The sequence below is a fragment of the Leptonotus elevatus genome, chromosome 2 (genome assembly GCF_054856555.1).
Source record: "Leptonotus elevatus isolate MCC_2025b chromosome 2, RoL_Lele_1.0, whole genome shotgun sequence".
NCBI classification, from domain to species: domain Eukaryota; kingdom Metazoa; phylum Chordata; class Actinopteri; order Syngnathiformes; family Syngnathidae; genus Leptonotus; species Leptonotus elevatus.
Window position 1 is genome coordinate 39157720 of NC_141240.1, and position 18930 is coordinate 39176649.

Here is an 18930-nt window from a genome sequence, read left to right on the forward strand (position 1 = left end):
ATCAGCATGGATGAGATGAAAATGTTTTCATAATTCTAATTCAATAATTGTAAATATAAATTAAAAAGATTCTGAATTGTCATAAAGTACGATAAGTCAGGTATTTTATAAATGTAAGAAAATACTTTTTATTTTATGTGAACAGTACATTTCAAGAAAACAGTAAGATACAAAACAATTTGGCCCTTAAAATTATATTTTCTTGTTCATTCATGGGAAAAAAAAGATCTATTAATAATAAATGAATGGTTTTATGAATCGATATCACGCTCGAAAAAGGAAAATCGATTCGATATTGATTATTTGACTTTTTTAAAACCCAGACCTACCAATTTGGCAACAGTGCGTCCAATTTCAAAACAGGAAAAGGGGGGGAAAAAAGGGCAAAAGAGAAGTACAAATGCAACTGCCAGCGGCATTTAAACAGCCTCTGCAAGGCTCTTCAGGTTAATCTTAAGCAATAACCAATGCCATTGCTTTTTTTTATAGCATAGTAATTCACTGTTCAAACTGTTACCGTTGCACTTGTCTGCACTGCATCCTTCATTGCCTTAAAAGAAGACAAACTATTGCTGTTGCACTTTTCTCTAAGGAATAATATTTAAGCTCTGGATATTTCATTTCAAAACTCGTTAAATCTCTTCCTGTTTACGTAAAAGATGAGATCCATAGTGAAGCGTGATTTTCTGCATCCCATTACATCCTTAGTGATTACACATTCATGTGCGTTCCGCCTCAGGGCAACCGCAACTACGACGCGGCCCATGATAAAGACGCCACTGAACTCCGCAAGTCTTTGTGTGCGTGCGTGCGTGCGTGCGTGCGTGCGTGCGTGCGTGCGTGCGTGCGTGCGTGCGTGCGTAATGCCAACATCGAGTCGGGCGCCTGGGACGGCAACAAGGAAAAGTGCAATCATGAGCACGATAACTCCAAAATAATCGATTGTTGCGTCGAGCGGTGTTCGTATCTGTCAAGCATGCTCAGTGCAAATTCATATTTTAGCCATCAAGTGAAAATAATGATCATAATAAGAACAAATTGCTTTGGACCAGACTATTTCTACTTCCAGATTTCTGATGTGATCATTTTCCCTTTCAAATACTCCAGCTCCCTATTTTGACTTTCAGACCATCTGCAAGTTCCTGGGCTGTTTTGTTTGAGCAGTTCAAAAAGAAGCCGGTGTAATGCAATAGGTTGCGTCAGTGAAGTGATTTTTCGGCCTGTTACGTACTGTCTGGCATATCTTGACAGCAGTTATCGTTGACTTCAAACAAGGGCTTTTTGAAGAAATGGCCGCATGCCAACCTTTCCCAAGACACTCGCGCAATGAGCCATCAAGACGTCTTTCGTTTGGCAAGGAAACGACCAGGACCGACGAGGCCTTTCTCATGTCAATTCTGAATCGTGTCAGGGAGAAGCTGAAGTCCTAAAGATACACATTTTTGTCAGTATAGTAATTAAGGCTGGGTTTAAAAAAATGGATATATCGATATCGAATCGATATTCCTTTTCCTAGTCCAATATCGATTCATAAAACCATGAATCGATACTTTTAATTCTGGCTACCAAATGCAAATGTGCCTTTCGGTTATTCAGAGTTCCCCAAGAGGAGCCCAGTGCTTTTGCCACTTTATTTACATAGTGCTGTGGTTGTAATCGATTTCACTTATTATTTATTGTTTTGATCAGGTCTTGTTCAATAAAACATACATGATTAATGGAACTGGATTGGATTCAATTTTAAATGTAAATATTCATGTTTTTTTTTTTTCATACTAATGCGCCAATTAAGAGTACGAATTTCAATTTGCAGCATTTATACTTCTGAGAATGTCTTCCATATAAAAGTAAAATTGGTAATGCATGAAATCCTTAACTGAATCGAAAATCAATGGGAATCGGGCCTTCTGAATCGAATCGAATCGATTTTGGAAATCTGAACCCATACCCAGCCCTAATAGCAATCAGTAAAGGGTTCTTCCTGAATCTTGACATTGTGGACAGTTCAGTGCTTAAAGGGATAGTAATTCAGCCATTTTCAGCAGTAAAAAGTTACTATTTTTTTCAGAATTAATTTGATAAGTTCATTATTTTTCATGTGCAATTGATACTTTTAAACACTAATTTTTCCACTCGCTGTCGACTGAAGACGACATCACCTGTGCTGAGGAAGACCAATCATGGCTCACCTGTTTTCTGGCTTTGGTCAGCAAACTGAGCCATGATTGGTCGTAAATGTATTAATTGTACATGAAAAATAATGAAGTTATCAAATTAATTCTGGACAAAATAGTAACTCTTTAACGTTCTAAAAGTTCACTCTCCCTCTCTCCTACCGTACACATTCACAAATGGGCTTGTGGTTGACAATGACACCAGCCATTTCAAACCGCATGTCAACCAAGAAACCAAAACTGCCTTCTTTCGTTTAAACATGCATCAATATTTTTCTCATAAATAATTGGCCCAAATTAGCAACAAAAAAACCAAACAGTTTAATGGGTTGATTTTAACACTTTAAATGCCAGTTTTATTACTTGCATTATTGAGCCTTGGTTTGTCAAAGATTAGCAACAAAATTCATTTGACTGCAACATTCGTATTGTTTGAAATTATTATTATTATTAAGTAAGTTATGTGAGGGTTCGTTGGTGGTTAATGGGACACTCGACAAGGTGAGAAAGCAGGATGGTGAGCTATTTCTTCTGGAGCAACGCTGTTTACTCGTCACAGACTCAGCTACAGCGACGGCACTTTCTGACAACTTATCAGCTGACTAACATTAACCAATCAGGAGCTAGCAAACTTAAGGTAAATGCAAGTTTTTTTTGGGGGAATGAGAACAGCAGATTCATCACGCCAATGGGCTCTTTGCACAAATCCACGACTTCCTGAACTCAGCACCACTCCTTCATTTCCTGTCTTTCATGATTGGACAAACTGATTAATCCAGGTGTGCCTGACCTCAGTAACCACGACGACAATGGCCAGACACACCTGGATTAATCAATTTGTCCAATCATGAAAGACAGGAAATGAAGGAGTGGTGTCGAGTTCAGGAAGTAGTGGCCCATTTAGCTACTTGTATAAAAAAATATATATATAAATGTGTAAATAAATATGTACTTTAACAAATTATTTATACTTATTTCTGAACCTTACAATGTTATTGTCATTACAAAAACGATTTATTTTAAATGAAGCTGTGCCCATCCGTGGTTTTCCCCCCACCTCAGAATGAACACAATGCAAGTTCATAAAGAGGAAACCCATTCTGTTTTTTGTTTTCGAAATGATTTACAGTTGCACAATAATGAATCTTTACTTTTGTACTACCGGTACATTTCGGAGTTTGAGCTTCTTTACCTTTTAGTTATTTACAGTAGTAAAATCACAACGTGTACTTTTACCAGTCATTTTTATTTTCCGGTGTGACTGTGACTACTTTTGCCACCTCTGGCCAACAGCGACGTTGGCTTGGCAGAATTGCTGCTGGGTGCTGGAGAAGAAGAGGGGGGGCGTGGGGGGGGGGGGGGGGTTGCAGGCAGGCAGCGCGTGCTCGATGAACGAGAGTGGCAGCGGGAGCGCGCGCAGAGGAAGGGGCGGAGGGAAGGAGTCGATAAAAACCAGTGGACCACAGTCGCCCGCGGAGTCCAAGACGGAGTGGATGAACGGAACCGGGCTCTGCCTTGCGTGTGTTTTTCCCTGCACGGCGTCTTTCTATACCTGCGAAGGACCTGCCCCGCAATGAAGCTCCAACTCGTGCATCTCTTGGCGGTGTTGGTGTGCGGCAGCCAAGGTAAAAATGTTGCGCGCGCGTGCGTTGGCGTGCACGGAGAAGCGTGAGCCGGTTGTGACTTTGTGGGCAACTTGATTTTGGCGTGGGTGAGATCATGTAGACTGAGAGAGGGGCTGGAATGTTGGACTGGACCTTGTTTTGTAGTTGCATCACGTCTTTGCAGGAGCCAGGGGGCTATGAAAGGAGGAGGGCGGTTGGGGGGGGTTATTAGGGGAGCTCTTTTTTTTTTGTTATCTAAAGAAGACACACAGCCTGCTATGAACTGTGCAGTGTTTCTATAGCTGTTTTTGCATTTACAAAATCGTGAACCTTTAACCACATACAACTTCGTAATTAGAAGGATTTGTGTTCCATATTGGGAATCGTACACGCGGCTCGCATGCTTGTCTCGCCCCCCCCCCCCCCCTTCAGTCCAGTCGGCCTTGCAGTGTTCAAATGATCCAAAGTGAGCCATTTGTACGTGCGCGAGTGCCGCAGTTGCGGTCAGGAGTGCCGTTGGGAAGTTTTGCGCATGCAAAAGCGGCATCGCGCGTGTCTGCGTGCGCGCGTCTGTGTGAGGGCGCCTGTTTGTTTGCGTGCGCGCTCCACGCAGGTCGAATCAGCAGACGTCTTGATGATCAAGACTCGTCTCAGGTCACGCGTAATGGACGCAAAGAAGAACATTGGAGCGGTGCGGGGACCGCCAGTTGCAACGGCGTCATCCATGTTGTCAGCGTGTTGCAAACGTTTCCTCGTTTTTACGCACTTAAAACAACCAATGCGCATTAAAGCACCCGATGTTCCATTCAGACGCCAACGCGCACACTTTGCTTGACAGGTGTTATTTACAGCGGCTTGCGTGCACACGGCGACAGGTGGGGGTAGAGGGCTGCGAAGTGGTGCCTCTCTCTCTCTCTCTCTCTCTCTCTCTCTCTCTCTCTCTCTCTCTCTCTCTCTCTCTCTCTCTCTCTCTCTCTCTCTCTTTTCCCCCATCCGGACTCTTTATTAGGGACACCTGCACGAGCTAATGCACCGTTCCCCGTCCTTCATTGATCGAGAACGATCTCACAACATGACACCAAGAAACCAAATGTCACAAAAAGTCCAAAACTGATATAATGATTGTGTCTCCATTTGTTCACAGGCAAAGTTGTTTTGTTGCAACTTTTCTGTTCATTTAAAGGCATATGTAGTTTGGCAGTAAACCTCAACTGGCGTGGCAGCAAAACGGCTTGAAGCCTCTTCTGTTAAGAATTGTTCACTATTTGCCAAAGTGCAGTTGATTGTGGAGTGGAGTGGAATTCGCTGTCACCATATAGCGCTCGTGTCTCAAGTGTTTGCGCTCTCAAGTCAAAGCAAGAAGTATGCCAAACAACGACTTGAATCACTTGGGATCGCTTGGATTTCAAATCATTGTTTAGTGATCCTAGAAACCGATAACTGAATTATATGTTGATCCTACTATATATATGCCACCAGGGCCATGCAGTGACATTCGGAGGGGCAGGTGCTCAAAGTAAAAAAAAAAAGAGAAAAGGGCACATGATAATGTGCCTGGCCTGCGCTCTCTACTCACTTGGGGTTCGAACTTCGAACCCATGCTATTGAGCCGCTGTGCGTGGGACAAGGAGCTGGGGGGTATGAAAAAAAACGATAGAGGGTGTGTGTATGTATGTGCGTGCGTGCATGTGAAAAAAATCCATTGTAAAATTCTTAATTGAAATAATGGCTAAACGATAAATCACATATGATGAAACTGTTATTTTACTGCAATGCCAATCAAACAACTGTTTTAACATAAGAGCGCGTCTCGTAGTATGACGTCATCTTCAAGGATCTCGTGAGACCAAAGATATCGTAATAATAATTTAATACAATTTTTGTTTTGGCAGGCAAAGGGGCACTTTGGGCATATATATATATATATATATATATATATATATATATATGGGCAAAATATAAATCAAAATAGGAATTTTCTGTTTTTGCAGCTTGGGAACGGATTCATTGCATTTACATTATTTCCTATGGAGACAAATGTTTCGGAGGTTGAACAATTCGGACTTTGAACACTTTGCAGGAACGAATTATGTTCAAACTCTGAGGTATCGCTGTGTGTGTGTGTGTGTGTGTGTGTGTGTATGTGTATATATATATATAAGAAAAACAACGTTTTTAGGGGTGGGGCAATTACTCGATTAATCAATGGAATAGATATGGATAGGCAACTCAATAAAAAAAAAAGTCATTAGTGAGAGCACTAGCTTAATCTGCACATATACATACATGTATAGTATATACAGTAGCCCTGTGGCTTCAACGGCTTGCACGGGTTCTGTATGGGCGACAAACTATCCAGTTCTACATACAGATCAATGGTTTTCCTTGATATGTACTTTTAGTATTGCATCGGGCATGTATGGTGTGCACGATTTGAAAAATACATACATTTTATGCATTTTTTATATGGATATTTTGTGGGGTATAGGATCAACATATAATTCAGTTATAAGTTACAGATACATTTCATATGCAATTTTTTTAATACAACTTTTATGGGGGGGGGATCAACATGTACTTAATGCTGTCCCTTGTGAATTCCTTGCGGTACAGCCACCGTTAGAATGCGTCCAGTGACTAAAATTAGATCACTCATCGCATACTATTTTGAACACAACTACGGAGTTTGTGTCATGTCCTTCATTTAATGAGGTCTCAAGCTTGCGCGCGCGCTGCCTTTTCCCCCAAATTGATGTTCTGTCATTGAGGTGAGGAAGAGGAGGATGTGTTATTTTCATCTGGCGTAAATCCCTTGTGAGTTCCACTCCTGCCCTAACTAGCATCACGCTGCCATATGCATCGACTTTGTTCTTTTGTTGCAGTCCTCTTTCATCACACTTTACCAACCATTTTCGTCATCTATGATCTATTCATGGTGGCAAAAGTCCACTGCAATTGAGCTGCCAGACAATAATACCCTGAACCGAATGTAAATGAGCACAAACAGGCGAGATATTCAATTCAAAGAGAAAAAAAAAAAATGGACTTGGAGAGCAAATTAGCGTTGGAATTGTTTCGCTTGAATGTAGCAGCTTGAGTTTTGTGACTGACGCTGAAAGCCACCGCATGTCGGTCTTAACTTACGACGCGAGCTGCGCAAACATCCCCTGCAGCCTCTCCAGGAAAACATTTGCTTTTGGAACCCCAGTTTACAAATCACTCTGCACTTTGCATCCTTGAAGGTTGATGTATTCGGCTTTTACCGATGCTTAGTACAATGAATTACATGGTTGCTTGGGCTCGCCGGGGACCCGCCGATGTGATGTTAAGTGCCGTAATTAAGATATTCCGCTGTATCTCTCAGGGGGAAATGTCAGTGGCTCAGGGTTTAAAAGATTTATACCCCTGCGCCTCAGTGTCTTTCATTGCAAACCGGAGCCAGGGCCGAAGCATGTGTTTGAGGTTTGCTCGCATCTTGTACTGCCGGTTTCGTGCGCTTGATGACACGAGCGCCTTTGAGAAAGAAAAGATGCAGAACCACACGTCTTAAAATAAACCGCACATTCAGAGGGGATAAATATTTATGCAAGTCATTTTCGAGAAATCCACATCAATATTGTTTAGTGGTGCAGCGGATTAAAAAAAAAGTCACGGTTCGGATCGGATCACGGATTTGAGTCATGGATCGGATCGGTACGAAAGAAATAGTACTTTGTCTTAGGGCTGTGCAATTAATTGCAATTCAATTACAATTTCAATTATTACACTCCACAATTACAAAATTGGCATAATCGTGAACAAAAATAAAATTATGAATACTAATTTGGAGTTGTTTAAATGTATATATTTGTACCTTTTTATTTTAAAATAACTAATTTAATGAATCCTGTTTGGTCCAAAAGAAAGTTGCATAATTATAGTGTTTCAAAGATTTTGTCTTAATATTTTTTACGTTTAAACATTTTCTCGTTTTGTACCACAAAACAAATGATTGTCCTAATCGTGATTTCAATTATTACCAAATTAATCATGATTAATATTTTCTTCATAATCGAGCAGCCCTACTTTGTCTTCACAAACAATCAATTCAAAATGTCTAATAGAGCCTTTTAGGATTTAGGAATACAACTTTAAGTGCAATATGAGGCAGAAACATTTTTATTTTATATTATTATTTATTTATATTCCATGTGTAAAATATCAAGGTATTAATGGCTTAAAGTTGTGTTCCTAAAATCTAAACATTTATGTTTGACATTTTGAGTTGAATGTTTTTCTTTCTTTTTTTAATGGGGAAAAGTGTTTTAAAATAAATAAAGACAAAGTTCTATTCTATTTTTTTTGAACAATAAAAATACCTCAAAGAGCAATTTATGACACATTTATTTCCTTTAAACATAGAGTGAATTATAAAGTAGCCTTGGTCCACAATATTCAAAAAGAATTAAAGTAAGACTAGTACCAGCTGTCAAACTCATTTACAGCTTTCACTGCCAGGCAAGCACTCGTTGGTAATGCTAACAGCTAGCTGCTAGCGACTAGCCACTTCCGCGGGAGACTTCTGCCGTATCATACAACGACAGCGTAATTAATTTGCGGTTTCTTAGCATCCTAAATTAGCGATTGAATATGAGTTTGGGATAGCGTGTTGATGCTGTTTGCAACTTTAATGTCAATAAAAACTATGATAAAGAACTCCTAAACGTCTCAAATGCGCACTTTGTTTAAATCCGCGGATCTTGCGCGATCCCAACCGACCGCGGATCAATGATGATCCGTTGCACCACTAGCATTGTTGCATGGGGTTTTCTGGAATGCTGTGTTCTGTGGTCCTGCAAAGGTTGTAATATTTGAGTGATCGTCCAGAAGGCGTCTGTGTGTATAAAAAAGCGGAATCACACCCTCGAGGCAACCATGTATAAGGAACCCATTTAAAGAATGACTGGAGTCAGCAGGCCTCTATGTTGTCCAAAGGGCAATCTCATTGTTATGGATATGCTATTTATTATTGTGATATGATGTGAATGTGTGTGTGTGAGTTGGTTTATATCGCAACATTTTCTGGGTTTTTACTATCATTGTGGGGACCACATGTCCTTGTGGAGACATTCGGGTGTGGTCCAGACCCCTTTTTGAGGGTGAAGAGGGTTTTAGAGTTTAGGTTTGAATTGGGTTTTGGTAAGGGTTCGGATTAGGCAATCAGTTGTTATGGTTAAGGTTAGGGTAAGGGGCTAGGAAATGCATTATGTTAATGAGATGTCCCCACTAGAAATGTAGACTCAACGTGTGTGTGTGTGTGTGTGTCATGGGGACCATTTTCTGGGTTTTTACTATCATTGTGGGGACCACGTGTCCTTGTGGGGACATTTTGGTGGTCCCCATGAGTCCAAACCTCTTTTTGAGGGTCAAGACTTGGTTTTAGAGTTTAGGTTTGAATTGGGTTATGGTTGAGGTTAGGGTAAGGAATAGGGGTAGGCGATAATTTTTGATGGTTGGGGTTAGGGGAAGGGGCTAGGAAATGCATTATGTCAATGAGATGTCCCCACTAGCCATGTAAACCCAACTGTGTGTGTGCGTGTGTGTGTGTGTGTGTGTGTGTGTGTGGTCTTGCTTTTGTTACAAAGCGGGGCCAACATTTCGGGATGTCACAACGTTGTGGGGCCCACCCGTCCATGTGGGGCCATTTGGCTGGGACCCACAAGTTTAGACCGCTTTTTGATGGTCAAGACTTGGTTTTAGAGTTTAGGTTTGAATTGGGTTATGGTTGAGGTTAGGGTAAAGAATAGGGGTAGGCAATACTTTTTGATGGTTGAGGTTAGGGGGAGGGGCTAGGAAATGCATTATGTCAATGAGACGGCCCACAAAGATGGTAAAACAAACGCGTGTGTGTGTTTATGCCCTTTAGTGCTCATTTCACCGAGTTCCGTCCTCTGCATCACTTTGCACACTGCCCCTCGTTGCATTATGAATCCAAGCAGCCTTAGTGGAAATAAAGTTCAAGAAATGTTCCGTTTTTTTTTTCTTACCTGCTTATGTTCCTCTGAGCTGTAGAGCTGTTAAATTATTAAAGCCTTTTCTGTGTGACTAAAACTTTGCCCCAATGCGTTGTTTCAGCACTTCCACATGCTACACAGAGTTGTTTTCTTTCTTAAAACACACAGCATCTCTGAATAAGTCGTTCACGGGGATTTTTGAGGTCGGCTCCCGTGCAGCACTTTTGAAGAAGAGACGCGCCTTGCTCAAAGGCAGTTTAAAAGGGGTACAAGCCGTGCAGTTAAAAGGATTAGCAGCGGGGATTAGGAGACCTTTTGCAAATATTCACACTTACATAAAAGTGTATTGACTTGTCTTTTTTTGTGTGTGCGCGTTGGAAACAAACAAGCACGATGTGAGCTGACATTTCAGTAGGTGAGAATCTGGCAGGTTTTCAACAAGATTTGGCACCATAAAGTCCTCTGCCAACCTTCCTTCCGTTCTCATTCACAAGACTCCCCCGTCATCATGGACGTGACTAATGTCCTCCGGGAGTTTCATTTTACAGGACGGCGCGTGGAGAGCGCGCGTGCACAGCAGAAGCTGGCGGGAAGAGAGCATGTTCAAAATGTATTCATTCCAAGTCAATCTGATTGCATCTCGTTAAAGTGCATCGCCAGAAATGAACTCAAACACTGTGGAGTCACACTGAGCCAAAATTAATAAAATGTAATTGGATCGTGTTGAGATGAAATCAGATTAGAGCAGACTGATGTGATTGGAGGAGGCAGCTTACTTCGCTGCTAGCCAAGTAGGAAACACTTTGGCTGCCGCATTGCATCCGAAAAGTCTTCCGAGCAGGTTAATGGGCCGCAGCAGGCCAGAATGCTGGCTGACACTGGCAAGCAGTCGGTGTGCTGGCTCGCCACGTTCATGTGGGACGGAACGCTGAAAACATGCGCTGTGCTGAGTGGCTGCTACACCGTAGGGTGGGTGAAAATGTTTTTGTTGATCGAATGTAGGCCCATGACTAAAAATATGTGGCTCTGGATAGATGAATTTTTATCTTCATTTCGCTATTAAGATCCGAGATTGTAGTCGTTAACTCTTGTTTTCGCAGATGGCAAATGTGTGATGCCCTGGCAGAGGTTTGAGGTCGTAGACGACTGCGGTTTATTATTTATATTTACACATGTTGTTATGAGGCTTTGCCATTTGTGTTGCCCTCTCCTGATAGTATTTTGGTCTGCACAGCTTTGAGAATGTATTTATTCATGGTTAAGAGTCAGCAGCTATCAGCAGCCATCCTTGGTTGCCCACATGTACACACATTTTGCAAGGCATGGTGAATCTGTATCAGTACTCTCACCAATTGTTGGCAGTCTTTGCTGCGAATGGAAGGTGATGCAACATTGTGTGTTTGTAATTCTTGTTCGTAAACTAAGATAGACGCATAGTAACTGCATAAAAGCTGGCAAACAAGAGTGGCCAATATGGCTTTTTTGCCATGGTTATTTTCTGATTGTTTGTTATAATGTTTTTCTATGTTTGGCTTTTTGAAACATGACATATTTGTTAGATCTGCTTAAAAACAAACAAATAAAAAATAAAAATAAAATAAAATAAATAAATCATCATCACATTATAATCACAAGGGGCATAATTACATAAGCATAAAACATTTAAAACACAATGACATTATGACCTGCACCATAAAGGACATAGTAACTGCAAAGCAACTGACCACATTATCACATGATCATCATAAAGAACATAGTCAATATTGCAAACTAAGTGGCTAATATGACTAACATCATTATCATCATAAGGGACATAGTAACCGTATAAGCATAATGCATAACACAATGACTCCCTGACCTGCATAAGCGTAATAACTCACCATGTAGGACATAGTAACTGCATAGCATTTGGCCACATTATCACCACAGAAACATAGTAACTGCATAAAACTTTGCAAACAAAGTGGCTAATACAGCTTAATCATCATCATCGCATTATTATCAATTTTAAGGGACATAGTAACTGCATAACCAATAAGCGTAATCCCTCCATAACGCAGGGACCCCCTAACCAGCATAAACATCATATCATAGCCCATGCTAAAGGACATAATAACTGGATACGTGTAATACATGCATAAAACAATAAGCCCATTACCTAAACAAAGTCACCTATGACCTAGTGACCCAACCCAAAACACAATCACATGTGCAATCTTCACATCGTTGTGCCACTTGTGCTTAAAAAAACAGTTTATTGTTTCCTTTAACAAGTTGCAAATGCTTTATTATCCCATCAATGCAAAATATTATGCACAATTCTCTCGTTTCCTACATTATCAATTGCATATGTCATGTTGATCAAAATGTATTATTATGGTTAATGGCTGTAATGTCTAACCAAGCTTTTGGACATTTTCTGAAGAAGGTGGCAATGGATGCTGAAACTAGTACAGGTAAAAAAAAAAACCTTATTGTCTTAAAAAACAAAAAACAAAAAAAAAAAACCGAATGACTGTAGATTTGCATGTTAAACCCAACCAGGACCCGCCTCATCTCACACGTTAGCCAATCACAGTGGCCTGTCTCCGCTTCACACACTTTGGTATTTGTCTTCTCTCGTCATCTTTTGGAGTGAATGTATGGTCAGTTGACAGAGCAACTCATTGTGAAATATTGCCCACTACTTGGCTTAAGGTTGGAGCAGACGTTTGTCTTCAAGAAAAAAATAAAATAATATCAAAATGTGAACATTTACTGGTTGCACATATGCAAAAAATATTTTTTTTTCTCATTTTCTTTGATCTCAGGTTGTAAGGACAAAATGTCACATGACAGCGAGTGGATCGGCTGTATTACCGTGAAGCAGTTGTAGGTTGGGTGCCTTGCTCAAAGGCCTATTGGCAGTGCTCCAAAAGCAAGTGGGCCTAACTTCTCTTCTGCATCCCATTTCACTATTTTCCATCTTGAGGGTCTGAAGCTGAGCACTTAATTCCGACTGTGCTACTGCCTTGATGTTTGATGATAATACACCCAAACACGGATTAATCCGTTCATCCATTTTCAAATGCCACGTCCTGCTTTGCTTGCAGTGTTGTCTATGAGCAGCTTTTGAAAGAACAAAAATGGACGTCAACATCGAATTCGAGAGGCTGATGTCTTAATTTAGTGTAGGATATCAGACACAAAATGATGATAGATGAATGATGGAAAGAGTAAGCCTCATGACAGAGACAGACTAATTCATGTTTTAATGATAACGACTAGGTAATAAGCAGGACGCTGCTTTTTACAAAGCCATATTTAAAAAAAAAAATTTTTTAATGGTGCTTTTTGGTGAATATGGGCCTAGCGTCCACGGAGCAATAGCTGCAGAAGCTGCTGAAAATGTCTGAGTCGGGTCCAAAACGGTGACTGATTGATTTAAGACGAAAGACGAGGTTGCTTCATCTTATTACCGTGATGCTTTGTGTGAAAAATGCTTTTTGTTTTTCAGCCAGTTGAATTATTTCATTGCTCAGCAAGCGTGGGTTTGTTTTGTATCATTATGTTGTTTATATGCTGTACACAGCATGATTTCGTCACATTGCTTTTTATCAGACCTAAGCAGTGGTGTAGTGTTGCCTGGAGAAGTAAGTGGGTGTCCCCTAAATTTTACGTACTTCTAGAATAACGCCCTGTTTTGACACTCTACCACTGAGCCACGCTGCCCCGACAACCACTGGATGTTACGGTTTGGTACGAGTTCGGTGTATCAGGAAAAACAAAAAGTCCAAAAAGCTATATCCTCTTTTTTTTTTTCATTTATATTTAGCAGCCGGTATTGAAGGTAACAGTTTGTCCAACATAGCGTCATTTAGAATTTGTATTACCACCAAAGATAACTTTGCATGAGATGCAAATGCACATAAAAGTAGTAGTACTCAATTTTTTTTCCTTTAAAAAAATAAAGAAAAAGCTTGTCTTTATTGTGCGAGATAGCTGGTATGGGAGGTTCATCCATCTCATTACCATCGTCATTTTTATTAGTGTTACTGTGTTTTTTATTTTTATTTCATATATGCCAGGCCAGCACTAAATAGTAAGCGGAATGGCTCCCTGCAAATACAGCAGGTTTGTGTTCCATTAAAAACCAGATCACATTTCACACAAAGTACATGTTTGGACTGCATTGGACAAGATCATTTTTATTATTCGTACTTTTATCATTTTTGATACGTTTATTTATTTAAAATATGTACTAACAAAGGTTGTTTTCCAAGTGATCTAATTAATCCTCTCCTAAAAGAAAAAAGGAAAATAAGTCATAAATGATGCACGAGCTCTAAGCTTCGTCACTGTGGCTGCACGGGAGATCTTGAGAAGCTCCTGGCGATACCGATGGCACAAAAAACACCCATGCATTCATCCAAAGTAAAAAAAAAAGAGCGCCGTAGAGATATCTGTTTGCTGACTAGCTCCACTGAGTCCACTCCTGGTCTGTGTGTGTGCGTGTGCGTGCGATGCCCTTGTGAGTGCCGACTCCAAACTATTTTACAGGAGACGCAAAAAGCAGCGCGAGTGAATATAACTGACATTTGTAAACAAACGCGCATGCAAATGACTATTTGTCGAGTGTGGGGAAAAAAACGATCCCGTCCGATTTTTCTTCGTGTTTTTTTTATTTACTTATTTTTTTACAAAAACTACAAATACCAAAACCGTTACACTCACTATTGAAATATCGACAGCGCGCTGGAAAAAATTGGAAAGCTTTTCCTTCACTGGAAATAAAGGTGTGGTCAATTTCAGGTTACACCCAATATCCACCCCAACACTCAAGGAAATTTACTCTGACAGTGCCACTTTTTATCCTAACAGTGTTAGAATAACACTGCTTACTGCACATTTGATCAAACACTGGATATTTAACACCGATTTGCTGTGTAGTTGTGCTGGATTTCAAATCATGCAGTTACGTGTTGACTCCTATCACTTTAAAACAACCACTGCTGTTTTCTTAAGGTTGGAACCCAAGGGCAGAAGATAGAATGAAAACAGCAAAGGCCCCAGATTTGAACCCTGTGGAACACCATATGTTCTGTTATACATGTGAATTCATATTGCGCGTATTTGTCCGACAACTTTATGTTGCTGCTCAACATAGTTGGTATGAAGAGATTACAATAATAAAGAAATGACACGAACCGTCACAACAGTCAAAAGTTGATTATTGAGCGCACTAAATTCCCCGCAGCGCAGATGGGTCAAGCCATATAGCGTGATCACCTGCAACCAATGATGGCCAATCGGGGCTTATCACGAATCATATGAGCTTGTTTTACGTGTCTTGACCTCCGCCAAACACCTGCGACTGACTCACCCAACCCCTGGGGTTCAATCGAACCCAGGTTAAGAAAGCCTTAACATAAACTTGCCCCGAGTGGCTCATATTAAGACTTAATATGAGCCACTCGGGGCAAGTTTATGTTTAGTGACCCCACCCAAGACGGGCCGAGCTGCCAGTCTCAGCTCGCACCAGCTCAGCAGCAGTCGTGTAAGCGGCGCCAAAGGTCATCTGCCAGATAAGTTTAAGTTGCTGGCTGTCCTTGCAGGATTGCTTCTACTTGCAAATGAAATGAGAGGCCATCTTGAAAAGACAGTTGTGATGTCTTGCCTGGTGGCCAATATCCTTCTTTATTGGAGGTGGTGCGTAATGAGGAGTAGATGAGAGGGAAAGACAAGATTTGGTTGTCGTGTGGGAGGTAGCAGTGCGGCCAAACAGTCCCGGCTCTCCTGATTGCCTCTTCGTGCCAGACGAACTTCAAACAGAATTTTCTAATGCAACGTGGGCCAGCTCCTTTTTGTTTCTCATTTGACTTCCACTTTTGATTCCTTTTTCTTTTCATGTGCTCACGCCGCACTGTGCTCGGTCCTCCCACACCACACGTCTCATCTGCGAGAGGAGGGAGCCTATTAAGCGCCACTGTTTGCCTTGGAAGCTCTCGGTGTTTGTTAGGCTCGCTATTTGACCATTAAATTAGACAATCTTTTGGTTTACTTTCTCGGGGCAAGTCTAACTTTCGTATCACGCCGCTTTTCCATTCGTCGGTGACAGCTCGTCTGAGCGATTGTTGTGCTGAAATCCGCAGATGTGGAGAAATATTGCAGCCCGTCTCCTCGGTCAATAAGCTATGAGAAGCTACGCTGGCCGCTGCCGCATCGCCTTTGCAGCTCCCTCCCCGCGGAGGCGGCCTGAGTCCCAAATTAATAGAGCACTCCCACGCGATCAGGGAGTTTCATTTGGAACCGTCACGCTACATAAAACGCCACAGAAATGAGGAGTTCACCGAGGGCCCCCAGGAGTCCAAGAATAACCTTTGCATCATGCTGCTCCCCCACCTGTGCCTCTCCTGGCTTTGTCTTCATTTAAGCACGACTATTGTCTCTCAAATGTGAAGGTTGAAGATTAGAACGATACATGTGGAAAAGCTGGATGAGATTACTGCAGCTTTTGTTTGTTCATCTATGAAATTAAAACGCACATCATTTTTTGGCCACATTTCCCCTAAAAAGTCAGTCAGCTGGCAACCGTGTAAAATTCCAAGTGACAAATACGCCGCTTGGCACCCCCCGCCCCCCAAGGACTGCTCTTCTCTTATCATTATATTTGCAATGGCCAAGATTAGACATGGTAACCAGCTCAGTCACGACTGCGTGCCTCACAGCGAGGATTACCACGATGACTAACCACTCCACTCTGGACACAGAACGATTCATGTTGTGCCACAAAGTCGAATTAATAAAAACCTGGCAGCGGTTTCTGTTCACGGCAAAGAACACAAACACACATTTAGAGATAATAACCTCATCATCTTGTTTGTCTCACTTAAATCATATGCACAATGCTATCATTGGGCAGAATTCATCTAATTTATTTAGGTTTTGTTTTCATTTATATTGTAAGGTTTTACACACTGCGTTCCAGGACTAGTTCGGATTTTGTGAAATGCTTTCCCAAAGGAAATCATGGAAATACACTGTCTAAATCATAAAACCTTTTTATACTATAAGGCAATTTAGTTAACATTTAAAAAAAAATCTTACTAAACCACCATTCATGGCAACATCCAAAAACATTAACACTGGGGTCTTCCTGCTTTCAGTGTTATTATATCTTTTTATATCTCACGTTACGTACCTTACCTCTGTGTTTCCCAACCTTAAAGATAGTAGAGTCCAAAGAATTGACCGTTTCTGTTTGTAAACAAACACTTCAAAACAGACTCCTCCCATGGCTCAACGTTCACGCCCACTGCTTCTGACCGCACTCAGCCCTGAAGTCACTCTCTGCACGTCTGCCTACAGTGACACGCCCACCGCTCTGTGATTGGCTGGATGGGTCAACATGGCCTTTCCGCCCAAAAACGTCCCTCTTATGGCAAAACACAACAAAATGGCAACATCACCACCACACATTAACAGAAGCCCAGAGGTGTTGATTGAGAAGGATTCCATGTGTATACATCCTGTGTTTATCTATTGTTTATTTCTGAATGAAAATGTTGAACTCTACCTTTTAATGAGCCCAGGGACATCTTTTGCATTAGACAAATGTCACAGCACACTACTGGACAAAAATGTCACAAAAGTATATACTTAATAAATATGCTATCAATTTACTCACAAATGTACTTTGTGTAAAATTTGCACCTATTCAACACAAACCTGATATGCTGTGAAATCTCGTGAAAAACACTCCAGTTCATTTCATCATTCGGCTCATTTTCTGTGGCGTGGCAATTTTATCCTACATCCGAAAACTACTACTGAAACGCGTAAATCAGCGTTATTCGTAACGGAAGATTTAGCTAAATAATTTGAGCTGCTGAAACACTCCCGTTTCAGTTATTTTTCTACAAGTGCAGTTCTTTGATTTGACAAAAGTGGCGCTGTAGAGACTCCAGCCTCTCGTGACCAGAGAAGAAGTAAAAAAGGAGGAGGAGCAAGAGGAGCAAGAAGAGCACAGCGGCAGATTTTTCAGTATTGTTACTCTTCATACGTCCAATTTGCATTTATTTATACTCTCTTTTTGTGGATGGGGGAGAACATGTTAGTTTATCGGCTTTTGTGAATGCGTTGCTTGTGACGGATGACGCTTTCGTCGTTGGAGACTTTGTTTTGATTGGTAATTCATAGAGTTTTAGCCCATCCTCAGCCGGCCTTATTTCAAGGTAGTCGTACATCCGATAGCGCCCAATGATCAGGAAATAGAAATTTCAATTAATTTATTGCAATTTTAAGGAAAAATGCTATATTTGCATATATAGGTCTTCCTTTAAAATATTTTTGGGGTGTGAAATTTTATGTATCAGAAATACTAGTGGTATCTGTACTTGGTATCATTATTGGTGAAATACCCCAAGAGTTGAGGACTCGTACTGGTATCGGTCTGAAAAAAAAAACCCTCAACATCAAACATCCCTAGAAAAGAGCATAGTTTGTAACCTGGATTTGAAAACATTTACTTTATTGGTATGCTATGTTTAGAATTTTTATTCTTTCATATTATTTAAGGATATCGGCAAATCGGGGGACCATATTATACACGAGTAACAGAGGGTGAAACAAAATGCTTGTGAAGGGCAATTTGTGGGTGGGGGAGATATTATACATGGGTGCGTGTTGTTCATTGGATTTTGCGGTACTTGCAAATTGTCCATCGGTGTGATTGTGAGATGTGGATGGTTGTTCGTCTGTGTGTTCCCTGCGATTGGCGAGCAACCGGTTCAGTGTGTATCACGCCATGAACTTTTTCTGTTACATGAAGGGCAACAGGTGGACATTTAATTGTTTTGCCGTCACCGGCATATAGACAAACAAAGATAATTAAGTGAAGTAGGATGATTTTCAACGGTACAAATTATAATCTGTCTGCCTGCACACTCATTGCCTTCAAGGCAAAGAAAATTTTTATTGCGTAAACTGAGTAGCTCAGTGATGCCAGTCACTCATCCATAAAAACTTGGCCTTTGGAACTGTTGCGTCTTGGTTTAAATCCTGCTACAGGCAAAATACATTTCAGATATGACTTGTTGAGTCTCTAGTCCGTCGCAAGGCACTGGCACTCTTACTTCTTGAATCCCTGCTTATGTGTGTTCTTCTTCTGTGTGGTGCGCA

General features: G+C 41.0%; 1 protein-coding gene across 2 annotated transcripts in view; it reads left to right on the forward strand.

The window, feature by feature from the left end:
* The first annotated feature begins 3594 nt into the window (after positions 1 to 3594).
* ncam2a (neural cell adhesion molecule 2a) overlaps positions 3595 to 18930 on the forward strand; it is a 220031-nt gene continuing 204695 nt past the window's right edge. Inside the window, exon 1 of one of the 2 annotated variants that reach the window (XM_086068565.1) lies at positions 3595 to 3799. In XM_086068565.1, coding sequence (XP_085924691.1) covers positions 3748 to 3799 — 52 coding nt within the window. In that variant the 5' untranslated portion in view covers positions 3595 to 3747. The remainder of the gene's footprint in view (positions 3800 to 18930) is intronic. The other variant, XM_086068564.1, reaches the window with a different exon arrangement.